The sequence below is a fragment of the Zingiber officinale genome, unplaced genomic scaffold (genome assembly GCF_018446385.1).
Source record: "Zingiber officinale cultivar Zhangliang unplaced genomic scaffold, Zo_v1.1 ctg97, whole genome shotgun sequence".
NCBI classification, from domain to species: domain Eukaryota; kingdom Viridiplantae; phylum Streptophyta; class Magnoliopsida; order Zingiberales; family Zingiberaceae; genus Zingiber; species Zingiber officinale.
Genome location: NW_024589989.1, coordinates 41,558 through 56,444, shown reverse-complemented (window position 1 = coordinate 56,444; position 14,887 = coordinate 41,558). Strand labels below are relative to the sequence as shown.

Genomic DNA, 14,887 nt, shown 5'->3' with positions numbered 1-14,887 from the left:
CCATTGTTTTTTATTATATAATTTTGTTTTTATGTAAATTCAATGCTAACTAGATTTTGTGTACATGAATTTTTTTCGAATTTATATGGTATTTAGTATTCGATCGTGATTAGAAAACCTATTCTCTTCACCAACAACATCCATCTCTATTTTTTTTTTTTTTTGGATATTATCAAACATATATAACGACGTAGAGTATGGTAAACTATTTCATTTTCTTTTAAGTTAGCACTATCTAAGTTTTCCATTCGATTAATCTTAAGGTAAATGATTCGGTTCTACTGAAATTTTCTATCGACTACCAAGTTAAATAAAGAAAGCGCATGTGAAGGCTCATCCTGATAGTATCGTTCTCGAAACCACTATCTGTTAAGGAGAAAATCCCCCATAATATATCATAATCGAGTCTCGAATTCTATATGGTTGATTCAACTTCTCGAATCTCTGGCTTCTCCAAAAGAACTCTCTTGTTAATTATTTACCCAAGCAACACGGGAAGACCCAAATGAAGCATGTAATCCATAGGAAGATGAAAAACGCTACAATGAAACAAAAACAAAGTTTGTTTTTGTGCAAATAACAATTAAATAGACAGGTTGATCATCATTCGAGTCCTATGAGAGCTAAAACAAGGATCCTACAAGAAGTAATAACACTCGCTTTACGACTATATATCGATTATATTCATGATCAAGTCGTGTTTACAACTATTCCTCCATTGTTTTGTGCAAGAGTATATCAATAGCAATGTTTAAAAATCTGTTAATGAATAAAGGTGAAGTGTAAAACTAAATCCCCCAACAATCAATTCAAATGGCAACTTCAATATCTCGGTAGAATCAAACTCCAATTTAAAGTACCGCTATTGTAGAAAAAATGGAATAGAATTTTAAAATATACATAGAGAGAGAGGTCAAATTATTTATCAGTTAAGCAAAAAGCATATGCAGCAGATAATAAATATGAATTTTATTTCTAATTTCTCCTATGTGAAGTTTTACAAAAAAAAACTAGAAAAATTAAGCACAATATATAAACAAGTATAATAACACAAAAACAAATAAAAATGGTATTCAAGTGTTGCCAATCAAAAACAGATTACAGGGTGTCGAAGCATAGAATCCGAGGGGACAAGGTGTCGAAGCATAGAATCCGAGGGGACACTAAAGCACGAGCACAAGATATTAGAAGAAATCTTGAATAAGTTGTTTTTAACCTATGCCTCGAATCTCCTTTTATAATACTCTCCTGATGGACTGGGAGTTTCTGGTTATCTATGTAGTGCTGATGTTGCTACAACTTCTATCCGATAGATAATGTTAACTTTGGCTTCTCGGTCGACTGGACCCTTCTTGGTTGCCTGTAGAGTGATCAAATGTCATCTTAACCCAACTCGCTCAGGTTGCTGATAACTTCATCTTTCCGGTCGCCCGTTCACTCTGATCGCCCCAACCTAGCTGAATCGGCTGAACACTCCGACTTCACCTATCGTAAGTTAACACCAATCAATCATCCCAAACTCCTTTAAGTTGTCTAAAACAGTCGAATGCTTTCCTACAGTTATTACGCATAATAAATAGGATATAAAATATAAAGTTACTCAAACTTTACCTAGACTAGATTAACCCATCTAGTTTGGGTTGTCAAGTAATCAACCTCCAGTTAACTCCACTTGGACTTGTGCCAAGTAATCATACCTCTGACTCCACTTGAACTTGTTTGCCAAGACATAAGACCTCTTACCTTCATGGGCTTACCTTGCCAAGCTATTAGACCGCTAGTCTAGGACTTTTCCATTGCCAAGCTATTAGACTTCTGATCTGTTTAGATTTTTCCATTACCAAGCTATCAAACCTCTGACATGCTTGGACCTTTCTATTACCCAGTTTCATCCATTAGAATATAACTTCACTCACTAAAGCTTTACAACTAATCAAGTAACCTGTACCTACATACTTGACACGAAGTTGTTACATCACTAATAAATTTAATTTTAATCTTAGTCATATATCAAAATCTTAGATTAATTGTTGTACTTCTAACACAAACAATGTACTCTTTACTATGAAAATTAAGTTAAAATCAGTAAAATAATCACAGAATAAAGAGTTTGAAATTTTTATATCCGTGGTATGGATCGGATATGAAAATGAAATTAAGGATTAGTGTATTAAATTTTAACCCTCCTTGATTCATCCAAAGTAAAGTCGAATAAACGGTCAAGGAAAGAATAGTCAAGCATAGTCCTACTATAAGTCAATATAAAGTGAAAGTCGGCTCAAATCAAGTCTAAGAATTAAACAGACAGGTATTGAAAAAGTTTGACTTGAAATTGCCACAAATTTGTTTAACCCAATTTTTCAAGTACTTGAAACTTCAGTGAACTTCAAACTTTTATGTCAAAAACGACCTTGAAAGTAAGATATGCTTGAGCCTATTCAAAGTCAACATAGAAGTTAAACAAGTCAACAAGGAGCAAGATAAGTCAACAAGTCAAGGTTAACTTTAACATTTACTAAGTAAACTTAAACAGATGTTTTAATTCAAGTAACACATGACTTAGACTTGTACTATGCATGAAGTAGAATAAGCTTGAGTCAAAAAATAGTAAACATGATGTAGCTTAAAATCAAAAGTTTTATTACAGGGTCATCATATGTCAACGTAAGCACTTAATAGAACAAGTAAGCAAGTGGACATTTAATATAAGTGTTGACATGTGAGACTTTGAATAAGTGAATAATCAAACTTTTAAGTGAGTGAGTAATTTATTTATTTTTAAATAAATTCTTATAACAGCAATGAGATTAATGAAATAGGAAAGTCAAAATAGAATATGTAACCATGTTATTTTGACAAATAAGCTAAGCATAAGTTAAGTTTAACTCTAAAGAATTTATTATATAGTAAAAAAAATCAAACTAGCTAAACCTAACAAGACCTAAACCCTAGTCTAAGTAAAACTAAGAGTTGACTCTCCTGTAGTTTCTATTTTCTCCTAGGTTTAAGTTAGAGTTAACATAAGTTGAATCCATATAATGAACATGATATTTGAAAATCCAATATGGATTATCCTAACTGATTATAACTTAAGTTTTTAGAAGTATCTTCTTGTTGAGCCATAAAATATATGTATGAGGTAGGAGGTAGGTCAATGATGTACATATTATTTTGTCTATCTCATAACTTTGATTCGTTAGTCAATTTAGTCCTGCATTTGGATGAATGATTGATTTATGCTAAGTAAACTAAATATGGAATTTTCAACATAAAGGATTTTCTTACTAATTGAATTCAAATTTAAAGGAATGTTACTTAACTCAATTATCTTTAACTTCTCTTCATCGACATTTAACTTAGATTCATATTTTGATTTGGGCTCTGATTCTAACTTAATTTGAGCTTCCAATTTTGATTTGGGCTCAGATTCTGACTTGAGTTTAGTTTCGTCGGTTGAATCATCAGAATTTGATTCAGCTTCTTCATTTTCAACAATTAGCTTTTCTCAAAACTCTTTCGCATCTTTAAATGACCCGACTTTCTCAAGTTAGGGTTGAGTTAGACCACAAAGAATGATGGTAGTAGCCTTTGCATTTGATTGGACTTCTTGCTTCATGTTGTTTGTTCATGATTTGAACCTGCATAGCTCACCTTTTGTGTCTTTTAGCAAATCGATTCCATTGTATATGCATTTCCAACATCCTAAGTTGGTTTTGAGAACATCTTCTATCTTTTTCCTCAAACTTTGCTAGTGAAGAACGACAGACGAGTTATGCTAAAATCTTCTTGCAAATGCATATCCCAAGCAAATATTTGTTCAAGTTGTATTAAGGTCTAGGATAGGATATGTGTTTGATTTGAGTTTGGTATGATTGTAATTAAGGTTTGGATTTGGCTTCGGACTAGACTCAGATTATTAATTAATTTGTTTGTTTGTCCCTGATTTTGAGCACAAAGTTTGACATAAGTTAGATCTAGGTTTTGCTTTGGGCTAATTAAGCAAGAGATTCCTAAGTTATCTTCCAGACAGTGGCAAGGCAAAGACCTTCTTGATTATCAAAGCAACGATCACTTCCTAAGACAAAGCTAACTTAAGAACCTAACGTAAATCAACTTTAATAACAATGTCTTGGTTTAATTGGTTTAGAGTGAGGTGAGATAATTTTGGCTAATTCCACTTAACTAGAAGCACTGGGTAGAGAAATCCAACCTAGGCATGCACTTCACCAAGCTTTCCTAGTTTCTATCAACTCAACCCGCTCTGATACCAAATTGTAGAATCGAACTTGACGCTAAAGGGGTTGAATAGGTAGCATTACGAATTTTACGAACTGATAATTCAAAGATAAGTAAAGTAATGGCATAGCAGAAATAAAAATACTACTCTAATAGTTTATTAGTCAAGCATAGTTAGACAAAGGAAAAAAATAAGCACACATAGCAGGTAATAAAATATGATTCTTATTTTTAATTTCTCCTAGGTGGAGAAATCTTATATAAAAAAAATCTAAAAATTAAGCACAATATATAAACAAGTATAACAACAAAAGAAACAAATAAAAATATTACTCGGATGTTACTGATTGAAAATGAAGTGCAAGTTGCAGCGTGTCACAATACAAAACAAGAGAGGTTACTAGGGCATGAGCACATGAGATTAGAAGAAGTTTTGAATGAGTTGCTTTCATCCTCTGGCTCAAAGCTCCTTTAATAGTACTCTCTCGGTCGACTAGGAGCCTTTTGGTCGCCTATGTAGATGCTGACATGGCTAAAGCTTCTATCCAATATATAATGTTAACTTTGGCTTCTTGGTCTTCCTAGTCGCCTACAGAATGGTTAAATCTCATCTTAACTCAATTCGCTCGAGTTGCTAATAACTTCATCTTCCCAGCCGCTTGAAAATCCTCCCAATCTCCCGTACACGCCAGTCTCCCTGACCTAGCTATGGTCGCCTGGACACTCTAACTTTATATGTTGTGAGTCAACACCAACCAATCACCCCAAACTCTTTCCAATTGTCTAAAACAGTCAAATGCTTTTTTATAGATGTTACGCGTAATGAGAAGTATATAAAATATAAGATTACTCACACTTTACTTGACTAGATTAACCCATTTAGTTTGGGTTGCCAAGTAATCAACCTTTCACTTGAACTTGTGTCAAGCAATCAAACCTCTTACCACTTCGACTTGTTTGCCAAGACATAAGACTTTTGACTTTCTTGAGCTTGTCTGGCAAGTTATCAGACCTCTTACCTACATCAATTTTTTCCATTGCCAAGCTATCATGCGGTCTGACCTACTTAGATTTTTCATTGCCAAGCTATCAAACCTTTGGTCTGCTTGTACATTTCCATATCCAAATTATGACCTCTGACATGCATTGACTTTTCCATTGTCTAGATTCATTTACTAAAACCTCACATCACTCATTAAGATTTTTCAATTAGTACTATGCACTTATATACGTGTCAATAAGTTATCAAATCACTAACAAATTTAACTCTAATTTTAATCATATATCAAAATCTTAGGTTATCAATTGTGCTCCACCAACATATATGCCTAAATCCATGTATATAAGTAAAAGATTAGGAGTAATACTGAATTTCTTAGCCATCGGATCATGAAAATTTATGATCTTATTCAGACCGACTTATTATTTTATGTAGATTAAAAAAGGGGAAAAAATGATGTAATTGATTTAGTTTGGAATGATAAGAATATGATAAAATTTAATTATAATAAAAAAATTTAAATAATAATAATAATAATATTTGATAAAGCCAATCAATTAAACTTTTTCTCTTATTTAACTTTCTTGTTTTAAAAAAAATACTTTTTGAAAATTTAAAATCATTAAAATATCTCCTAAGAAATGATGACGTGGCATATTGAAAATAAGAGCACGTTAAGTATTCCGATCCTGCGGGTAACGTTCCGATGTCCGACGGCCACAAAACGAAACGGATAAAGCGATCGCGGCGACAGAAAGGAGGAGCCTGCGACGATGGCGCTGCTCTCCTCGGCCGCCGCTCCGCCGTTGACGCGCCGTCGCTCCACCCATTTTCCCTTCTTGATCCGGAGACACCTTCCGAACACTTCTCCTCCTGTCTCTCTCAACTTCACAGGAGCTGCTTCGCGCCAAACCCCCTTCTTGTCCTTGGAGGAGACGGGTACTCACCGGACGCCCCATGGTCTTCGCGTGGACGCCCGATCCACCGACTCCCGCCTATGCGAGCAAGAAAGGTTGAAATTTGACTGGTGGGGTTCTCTCGCGTTGGGGGAAGCTGTATCGGACGACGAGCTGTGGGCCGCCGTCCGCCTCCGGGTTCGCACCTTCTATAAATTCAATGAGTCCTTTGGTATCGAGGTGAGAATCGTAAACAAGCAGCTCTATTTGCTGGATCTTCTCATATATGAAATCCTGTAAAAAATTGCTTTTAATCGATTTGCTCTTATGTTATTCAGTATCATATTGATGGTTTTTGTTCATTTTCAAGTTCTGTTAGGATTACAAGACGTATGTTACGAAAAGGGAATTCGATGGTTTGCAAGATCGCATTGTTGGAAGAACTCCAGGATACAATGCAGTTGCTTGTATAAATGCCACACTGCCAGTATCCACATTTGATGGTTATGCAGAAGAACTCTGCTCTCTGTGTAAGGTCCGTAATTCCCTTCATCGATCAAAATTAAATGGCTAGCGAAACAATATAATGCATATCATGAATGAATTTGAATTTCTTTGTGCATATCATGAATGAATTTGAATTTCTTTTTGCTACATTACAATGCATTCATTCATTGACCAACTGGGAATTAACTATCCCAAAGTTTTTCAACTTAACAGAAAGATTTTCTTGCGAATTAACCAATCATGTTGTTCATTGAACGTCTATCGTGACTCTCATCGCCGCAAGAAGGCCTTCTTGAATATGAGAACTCCTACAGCATAGAAAGAAAACTAAATTAGATGGTGGGTTTTCTTTGTTCGTGCAGTTTTCGCGCGATGGAGAAGAACATGTAGTTGTGGGAACCTTGGATGTCAATTGGTGCCTCCAATTGCCTGATGAATTGACAGGAATTAAGCCCGAGGTACATACTGAACAGATATTCTCAATTCTTGGTCTTAAGACGATGAGTTTGTGTATTTCTCGTCAAAATTCTGCATAGAATAATTCAATCTGCTGCATTTTGTCTCTTCTAGTAGACAGATAGTCAGGACTGAAATTCTGCTTAGAGATGAATAGACACCTACAGGTCTGGATCGTAGGACCGGAATGTAGGATCATAACATCCTATAATTTGTCTTTTATAATTTATCGTATGTATTAACTTTTGATATTAGTATTGCATTTTTAACAACATCATTTCAATATGATGAAGCATAAATAAATGTATTTCCATCTTTACATAGCAAATAAGAAGGATGTTGGATTGAGATCCTACGTAGGAACAAGCAAGTATAGAGAGGATCATAACGTAAGTTTGTAAGATCCTAATCTAATTTAGATTCTTCTTAGGATCTAGATTGTGTAGGTGAATTGTAAGGTCCTGAGATTCATGTAGGCTGCTGATTAGGCATGAGCGATGCAGCATATGAAACACATTTTCGATAGTTATTGTTCACTTCATTACTATTAACAAACTTCATGGATTCATCTTTATTCTAGTAATCAGGGATTCGTGTTTGGCACTGATGATGGAACCTCTCTTTTTAGGGAATTGGAGTTGATCTCACGAGGGCATATATAAGTAATGTATGTGTCGCCGAGGAGCTGCAAAGAAATGGTTTGGGCTATGCATTAATTTCCAAATCTAAGCAAGTTGCTCTCTCTTGGGGTGATTTCCTCTTCTTAATCTTTTCATTACGATATCTTTTTGAGTTTTCAGAAACGATTCGGCTAACTTAGCGGTTTTGTTGACGTATACCTTTCACTTTGATCTATTTAAATGGTGAAAAAAAAAACTTGTTGAAATGTTGCAAAACAACATCTGATTGTTCTGTTTCTTTTATTAACTGTGTTTCAATTGCAATGCTGTTATCTACCAGGCATAACTGATCTATATGTTCATGTTGTGGTGGGCAATGAAGGCGCGAGAAAGTTGTACGATAAGAGTGGTTTTGTTTACGAAAGTGAAGAGCCTGCTTGGCGAGCAAGATTTCTCGGAAGGCCCCGAAGATTTTTGCTTTGGGCTAATTTAAGATAAACCATGAACTTTAGTAGATTTTACAAGCTAAGAAGCTGGTCTGTGTTTGTAACTTGCATTTGTATGTATAATTTTTCTTTCTTTTGTTTACGCGACAATGTTAGTTGCTACTCGCATTCATAAACACCTTGATGCTTTTGAGTACGAATCAACAAAAGTGATGTAGCACAACAGACGAGCAACACGATCCTGAGTAAACTCTCACACGCAGAAAAAAAAAGTGAAAATTAAATTATATTATATTAATTTAAAATGATTAAAACGAGAAGGATTTTATATTCTTTAAGATTTGATTTAATATAATAAGTATGAAAAATAAAATAATAAGAATTATAATTAATTCTTTATTTACTATCTAAATAGAAATTATTATTACTATTTACTAAATAATAAATAAATTAGATTTTTAATTTTTTTAGTTGTTTTACTATTTAATATTGTTTAATACGTTTCTTTATTGGAAGTGTTAATTTAGAATTATCTTAATTTGTTAAAAAATTTTATTTATTAAAAGAGGTGGATCCACCCTTTGAAAATGGGCAACAAAAAATAAAAGGAGAACTTCTTTTGTTTTTTAAATTGGCGTCTCTTTTTCATTTTTATTGCTTCATATTTAGAAGGAAAAAAAATACAATCTTTTAACTTTTGCCCTTTGAAATTTTATGAACTTTATGTAATCACAATATTATTATAATACAATTATTTGCCTTAAGGACGTATCGTTTGGGGAAAAAAAGGAGGAAAAATAATATGACAAATAATGATGATGATTAATGTTGTAATTATTGCCAATTATTATTGTCAAATAAGGATGTAAATTAAATTTTATATGGTAGTCACAAAAGAGACAATAAATAGGGTAGTAAAATAGCTAAATTTATGGGGCAATATAAAATGTTCCATTTATAATAAGATCACGGGTGACGGCCTATTGCGGTATCTACTCGTAACGCCCGGTACTAAGTAAGTAACGGGAGCTTATCCCGTCGGCGAGCTGCTGTTACAAAGACGAACTTCGTGCCCGTTTGGAATCACCGATGAAGCCCTCGCGCCTCCTCGTCTTCTTCCCTCTCCTCTTCCTCGCCGTCGCCGCCTCTCCTCCTCCTCCTCCTCCTCCCCATCCCTCGCCGCGATGCAAGGCGTGGCTCGTCCAATCCATCCCCACCGACATGCCGCACCTCCCCCGTGTCCCGGGGGTGCTCTCCACCGGTGAATTCGAAACCTTAATACTGCTCGTGCTTGCTAGGGTTCCTTATCTGCCTTGCGCTCTTGGGCCGTTGTAGGGGACGTGCTGCGCTGGCTGGCGGGCAACGCCACGAAGAATCTGGACGTGATCGCGCAGTACTGGCAGTTTCTGGCGCAGCCGGACAACCCTAAATCGGGCGATTACGGATTCTCGGCGGAGGATATGGAGATGTTCGGCGCAGGTGAAGGGCGTGCGGTCTACAAATCTCTGGAGGATGCTGCCGATCGAAAGGTTGACCTCAGGCAAGCATCCCAAAACTCAGTTTTCTAGTGTTTGGTCGCATTGTACTTGTTCACCTGCCTGGTTGCCTAACATCTTCTCCTTGGGAGACATTGGCATTTTGTGCCTGATAAAAGTTCTCCTCGTCTTCTGTGCTCACATCAGAGAAACCCTAATATAAGGTATCGAGTTCGTGCTTTGTCAATAGCACCTCCAGTGCGCTTTGTCTTGGCATCTTCCCTTTCAGGAAAAAACGCCATTTTTGCGCCCTATAGAAGTTCTCTAAATCCTCCCTACTTTCATTAGAGAAACGCTAACATTAGAAATCGCCCCAGTCTGATGTACCTGTGATTATGATTAATAAGGAGAAGAATTGAGTTTTTAGGATATCATCTTCTATAAAGAACGAATCTGAACATGATTTGTAAAAACTTATATAATGACCAGCTTATCACTTGGTAAACTACAAATAGTATAAACAATGACAATCAAGCCTTATCTCACTACCAATAGTATAGTACTTTTAAATAAAAAAAAATGCCCTCTTTGGTTCAGAGTAATATTTGATTTTATTCTATAATGTGTTGACATTTAGGATCCTTCAGCATTCTGGATTTGCCCCAGATTTCGATCAAGAGTCGGCTGATCTTGCTGCAGGAAGGCCAAATGTGAAGAATGTGACATTACTGCTTGGTGATTGGTGGGGTTCAGGCATTGTCCATGCAAAAGTCTGGATATCTGATGGCAAAGATATGTATATTGGTTCGGCTAACAATGACTGGAAATCTCTCACCCAGGTATTTAGATACTGTAAAAGATATGGAATATGCCTTTTGAATGACACATTCCCTTTATGATGTCCTTCTGTTCTTTTTTGACTTTGAAACATGTTTCAGTAGCTACTCAACCATTGTGGTCAATGATTTGTCCTTGAAGATTGTGATCTGGTTATTACAATTTAAACAGATGCTTGGCTAACTTCTGACTTTGAAACTCTTCTATAGGTGAAGGAGGTTGGGATCTATCTTGTTGACTGTCCTAGCATAGCCAAATGGATTGAAACATACTTTGGAAATTTGTGGACTCTTTCGTCTCTCAATTCAACAGCTTATACAAGAACAGTTTGGGATAAACAATGGCAAGTTAAGAGAAAAGTGCCTTGCTGGTCACATTTCGTCCATGAAAAACTTAGGTGCAGGTATATTTAAATATCACCAAAACATAGCATTAACTATACACAATTTTTTTAGTTTGCATTTCCAAATTCCAACTACATGTGCTCCAATGTGTTATTGAATAATGTTTAATGGGATTGTCGCCCTCTGTCAAGTAGATTGTCAGCACATTTCTGTCACAAAATGAAAAAACATATTTATTGGTGTTCGTAATATTGTTGACACTAGATAAATATGATTTCATGCTTGTGATAAGATCATGTTGTCCAAATAAAGAGATTGTATGCAATGGAATGCTGAACCTTTTTTCCTTACTCAAAAACACCTTCTCTTTGAACAACATTTAACTAAAGCATGACAACTACAGCCCTAGAAGAATGTTATTATTTCATAGTTCTTAGGTGACCAGTTAATAAGTAGTAGATTATTATACCTTAGACTATGTCAACTCTATAGAAACCCATTGGGCTGAGATTCAAGTTTTATATATCAGAATCAAAAACATCTAGACTTGACAATAACATCTCTGAATCTTACCCAAATGACTTTATGTTGTATGAAAAGCTTTTTTTCTTGCGTTTACATGTCAATTTTCTCCATTTTTTCCTTTAAATCATCAGGTCACCACTCCCTTCCTCTGTTGTTGTCCATCACGTGGATGGGTATCCAGCCTTGGCAGACCCCTTTATGCTCCATATCCCAATTGAGACTCCAGGATCCAATTTATCTTCTACATCACGTCACTCGAGTTACCTTTCATTTGCACCACCAGAGGTAACTGTCAAACATCTTATTTTGTTTAGAAATTTTGATCTTTACCAATATGAAGCAGTGTTGCTGATACGAGTTCGTAGTATCTTTGCATTAAACACCATAATTATCCATCTCAAGGCTCTCATTAGGTCTTATTTGTGTGATGTGGAGTCTCAAATCTCAATTTTTCTGCCCTTATGTTAACTATCTCAATGCAGCTTGAAATTAGTTGTATGCTATTATACTTGGACTCATCTACCCCCTTCCATACCATGTTGAACACTAACATTTGGATGCCAACATTTTTGAGTTGGCTGCTAGATTTGACCATTTGACAGACGTGGCTAAAGGATCAACTTCTATGAGCACCCTTAATAACTTCTACAGATATTTGTGAACAATTAGGTTGGTGGCTATCATTTATCCTCCCTTTTTGTTGCTTTTCCATGTACCCAATGCAGCTTTCATTTCGAAGGTTCCAAGCTGATGAACAAGGATGGGTGGACACAATCAAGTCTGTGCGATTTGGAGGAACTGTCAGGATTAGTACCATGGATTGGCTTGGGCAATCTCAATATCTGCGACAAACTGTCTTCTGGCCTTCCCTCTCATCTGCAGTCTCTGAGGTATACTACTTTGCACATTTACCGTGAATTTTGCTTACTGAGCTTGGGCTAATGACGGTTATGAATGTAGTTGATTTCAAGAACTGAATAAGCAACTGTTCGTGCATCTAGTTTGATAACAATGCACTCCGTATCTTTGATCTAAAAGGCTTCTGAAACAGGTCATCTTCTCCAAGCATGCCACGGTCAACATACTAGTCGCCTACTGGAGTCATTTCCTCGACGGCACAGATGAATACCTGAAATCCATCCTCTACTCCAACATTCTTTGCCACTCCTCAAGGCGAAACAACTGCAAAGGTAGAGTCAACATCAAGTATTACATTGTGCCTGGCTATGAGAAGACCGGAGCCGCAAAATCCAATAACAACGCGACTGGAAACCTTTACCCTGGTTTCACCCGCGTCAACCATGGCAAGTACGCTGTCAGTGACCTGCGAGCACACATAGGCACCAGCAATCTCATCTGGGATTACTTCTACACGACTGCAGGCGTGAGTTTCGGAACCTACAACCCTGCCATTGTTGCACAGCTCCAGGAAATCTTCGATGCAGATTGGAACTCTCCCTATGCCGTTGCGGTTGAGCCATCGCACACCTCAGCTTAAGGTCCCGAACACTTGGTACAAGAAGTCATTCTATCGCAGTCAAGCATATATGTTCATACATCATTGCCAAAATTGTGATGTTTCCAATTAGTAGATGATGATCTATGGTGAATGAAGAAGATGATCAGAGTTGACTGTCTTATTTCTAAACTACTTGTAATTCAAACATGACATTTAAGGAGAAGATTATAAATTTTAGTTGATGATAATAGTGAATGTTAATTGGTCATTAAGAAATGTGTTAAGTGGACAAACAAATATTCAAAAAAACATAATGCCTTCGCATGGAGAACTTCATTTTTAACGATGTTCAGCCCTTCCAGGGTGAGCCTTCGTTGTCGGGAAGGGAGGAAGTGAAGAGAGAGACGAAGATAATGACAGAGAAGTCGACAAGAAGTGCAGTGCAGCGGAAATAACATCATGAATTCATTCTTTCTTCCTCGTCGTATCCTCTTAACGAAATTCACTACAAATCCTCATCCGACGCATGAAGAATTCTTCTGTTCTCCTAAGCAATCGATCGATCAATCGAAGTTGAGCTCGGGGAGCAGACGATAATAACGCAAACGGAAAAATATGTCACACATATTTGAAACTCGATCGTATCCTTGGCTTCTTAATCTAGATAATGATAAACCATCTTGCATAAATAAATCATAATAGCCGTTTTCAAAGAATGAGAACTAGTGTCAAGCACATACACAATTGCAAGAAATCATTCAATCACACATCCTTCTTTATTCACATACCTCAAAACAACTATCATATGCTCATTTACTGAATTATCCCGAGCCTCATCAACTAGCAAAGAAAAGAATTTATCTCCAATATCATTGATTATAGCAAGTGTGATCTCTGAGGCACAAGTGCATGCTAAATCCTTTTGAATTTTTGGCGAAGTCATTTGATTGTTTGCAGGAGCATTTTGTTTTATAACTTTAGAAACCTCTTCATTTCGTTGACTATATCATTCAAGCAACTCAAGAAAATTACCTTTATTTGAAGAACTAGTTGACTCATCGTGTCCTCGAAAAGGCAACCCTTGCTTCAATAGAAAGAGTGTCACATCCAGCATTGCTGTTAAACGGGTGCGATAATCAATTTCTATATCACGACTATGTACTCGTAAAATATTTCCCACACTATGCCTTTAATCTTGAAAAGACTCAAATTGTATTCTAGCTTCATTGTAACAACTATTCACAGTCCACATATGGCAATTGAATCTTTCTAATGTCTTTTTCCAATTGTTGTATCCATCTTTTATAAGGGCATTATCTATATTTTCTTTATATAAGGGTTTGAAAAGATAACACTAAAAACAAAATGTAACATCTTTTGATATGCTATACTCTAGTCATGTATATTTTTTTTACCAAGTTCCTTGAAAACTCCTTTCTTGATTACCAAATGTTGTTTTCGGATATACATGACCATTTGATTGACAAAGCCCTCGAAGCACATACTCTCTTCGAGATTAACCTCGAATAACAATATCAAATTCTTCAATTAGTTTTTGTAATCTTGGATCACTAACAATATCATTAAAATTTAATTCTACACGGGATTGATTTTCCACTTGTTCAATAACATTCGACTCATTAGAGGAGCCGGAGCCGGAACTACGAGTTCGTTTAAAAAATCTCTCCATATCCTACACAAATAAATAACTAAAAATAAATTATCTAATGGAAAACTACAAATGCAATGGAAAAATATATGTTGAACTAAAAGTCTAAAACTTTAATAAACTACCACTACCATCTACTAATCTAATAGAAAACTAATGGAAAACTAAACTACAAATGTAATTCTGTACATTTTACAAAAAAAATCAAATAATAATAGAAAACTATCCATCTGATAGAAAACTAAGCTACAAATCTACAATGGTATTATGTACATTTCTAAAAAAAAAAATCAAATAATAAAAAAAATTAAAAAACAATCAATCTAAGTTCTAACCTTATGGAGAAATGGTGTTTGAGTTTGGAGCCTTAGAGTTAGAGACTCGGTTGTCGGTTGGTCATTGGAGAATAGAGAGTCG

The 14,887-nt window shown here is 35.8% G+C and overlaps 2 protein-coding genes across 2 annotated transcripts; both read left to right on the top strand.

Moving 5' to 3' along the window:
• Positions 1-5,947: 5,947 nt before the first annotated feature.
• LOC122037856 lies at positions 5,948-8,303 on the top strand. The gene is made up of 5 exons (XM_042597306.1): positions 5,948-6,372; positions 6,512-6,667; positions 7,002-7,097; positions 7,724-7,844; positions 8,056-8,303. Exons 1-5 carry the CDS (start codon positions 6,010-6,012, stop codon positions 8,211-8,213), a joined length of 894 nt encoding a protein of 297 aa, XP_042453240.1. The 5' UTR covers positions 5,948-6,009; the 3' UTR covers positions 8,214-8,303.
• A 923-nt stretch (positions 8,304-9,226) lies between these two features.
• LOC122037857 (phospholipase D Z-like) lies at positions 9,227-13,049 on the top strand. The gene is made up of 7 exons (XM_042597307.1): positions 9,227-9,422; positions 9,497-9,701; positions 10,274-10,475; positions 10,683-10,876; positions 11,474-11,627; positions 12,068-12,232; positions 12,394-13,049. Exons 1-7 carry the CDS (start codon positions 9,251-9,253, stop codon positions 12,838-12,840), a joined length of 1,539 nt encoding a protein of 512 aa, XP_042453241.1. The 5' UTR covers positions 9,227-9,250; the 3' UTR covers positions 12,841-13,049.
• Positions 13,050-14,887: the final 1,838 nt, after the last annotated feature.

Excerpts from the sequence above, each read along its gene's own strand:
- LOC122037857 (XM_042597307.1), top strand. The coding sequence starts at position 9,251 with ATGAAGCCCTCGCGCCTCCTCGTCTTCTTCCCTCTCCTCTTCCTCGCC. Across the intron at positions 9,423-9,496 it reads CCCGGGGGTGCTCTCCACCG|GGGACGTGCTGCGCTGGCTG; the intron begins GTGAATTCGAAA and ends GGGCCGTTGTAG. Across the intron at positions 10,476-10,682 it reads ACTGGAAATCTCTCACCCAG|GTGAAGGAGGTTGGGATCTA; the intron begins GTATTTAGATAC and ends ACTCTTCTATAG.
- LOC122037856 (XM_042597306.1), top strand. The coding sequence starts at position 6,010 with ATGGCGCTGCTCTCCTCGGCCGCCGCTCCGCCGTTGACGCGCCGTCGC. Across the intron at positions 7,098-7,723 it reads TGACAGGAATTAAGCCCGAG|GGAATTGGAGTTGATCTCAC; the intron begins GTACATACTGAA and ends CTCTCTTTTTAG. Across the intron at positions 7,845-8,055 it reads GCAAGTTGCTCTCTCTTGGG|GCATAACTGATCTATATGTT; the intron begins GTGATTTCCTCT and ends GTTATCTACCAG.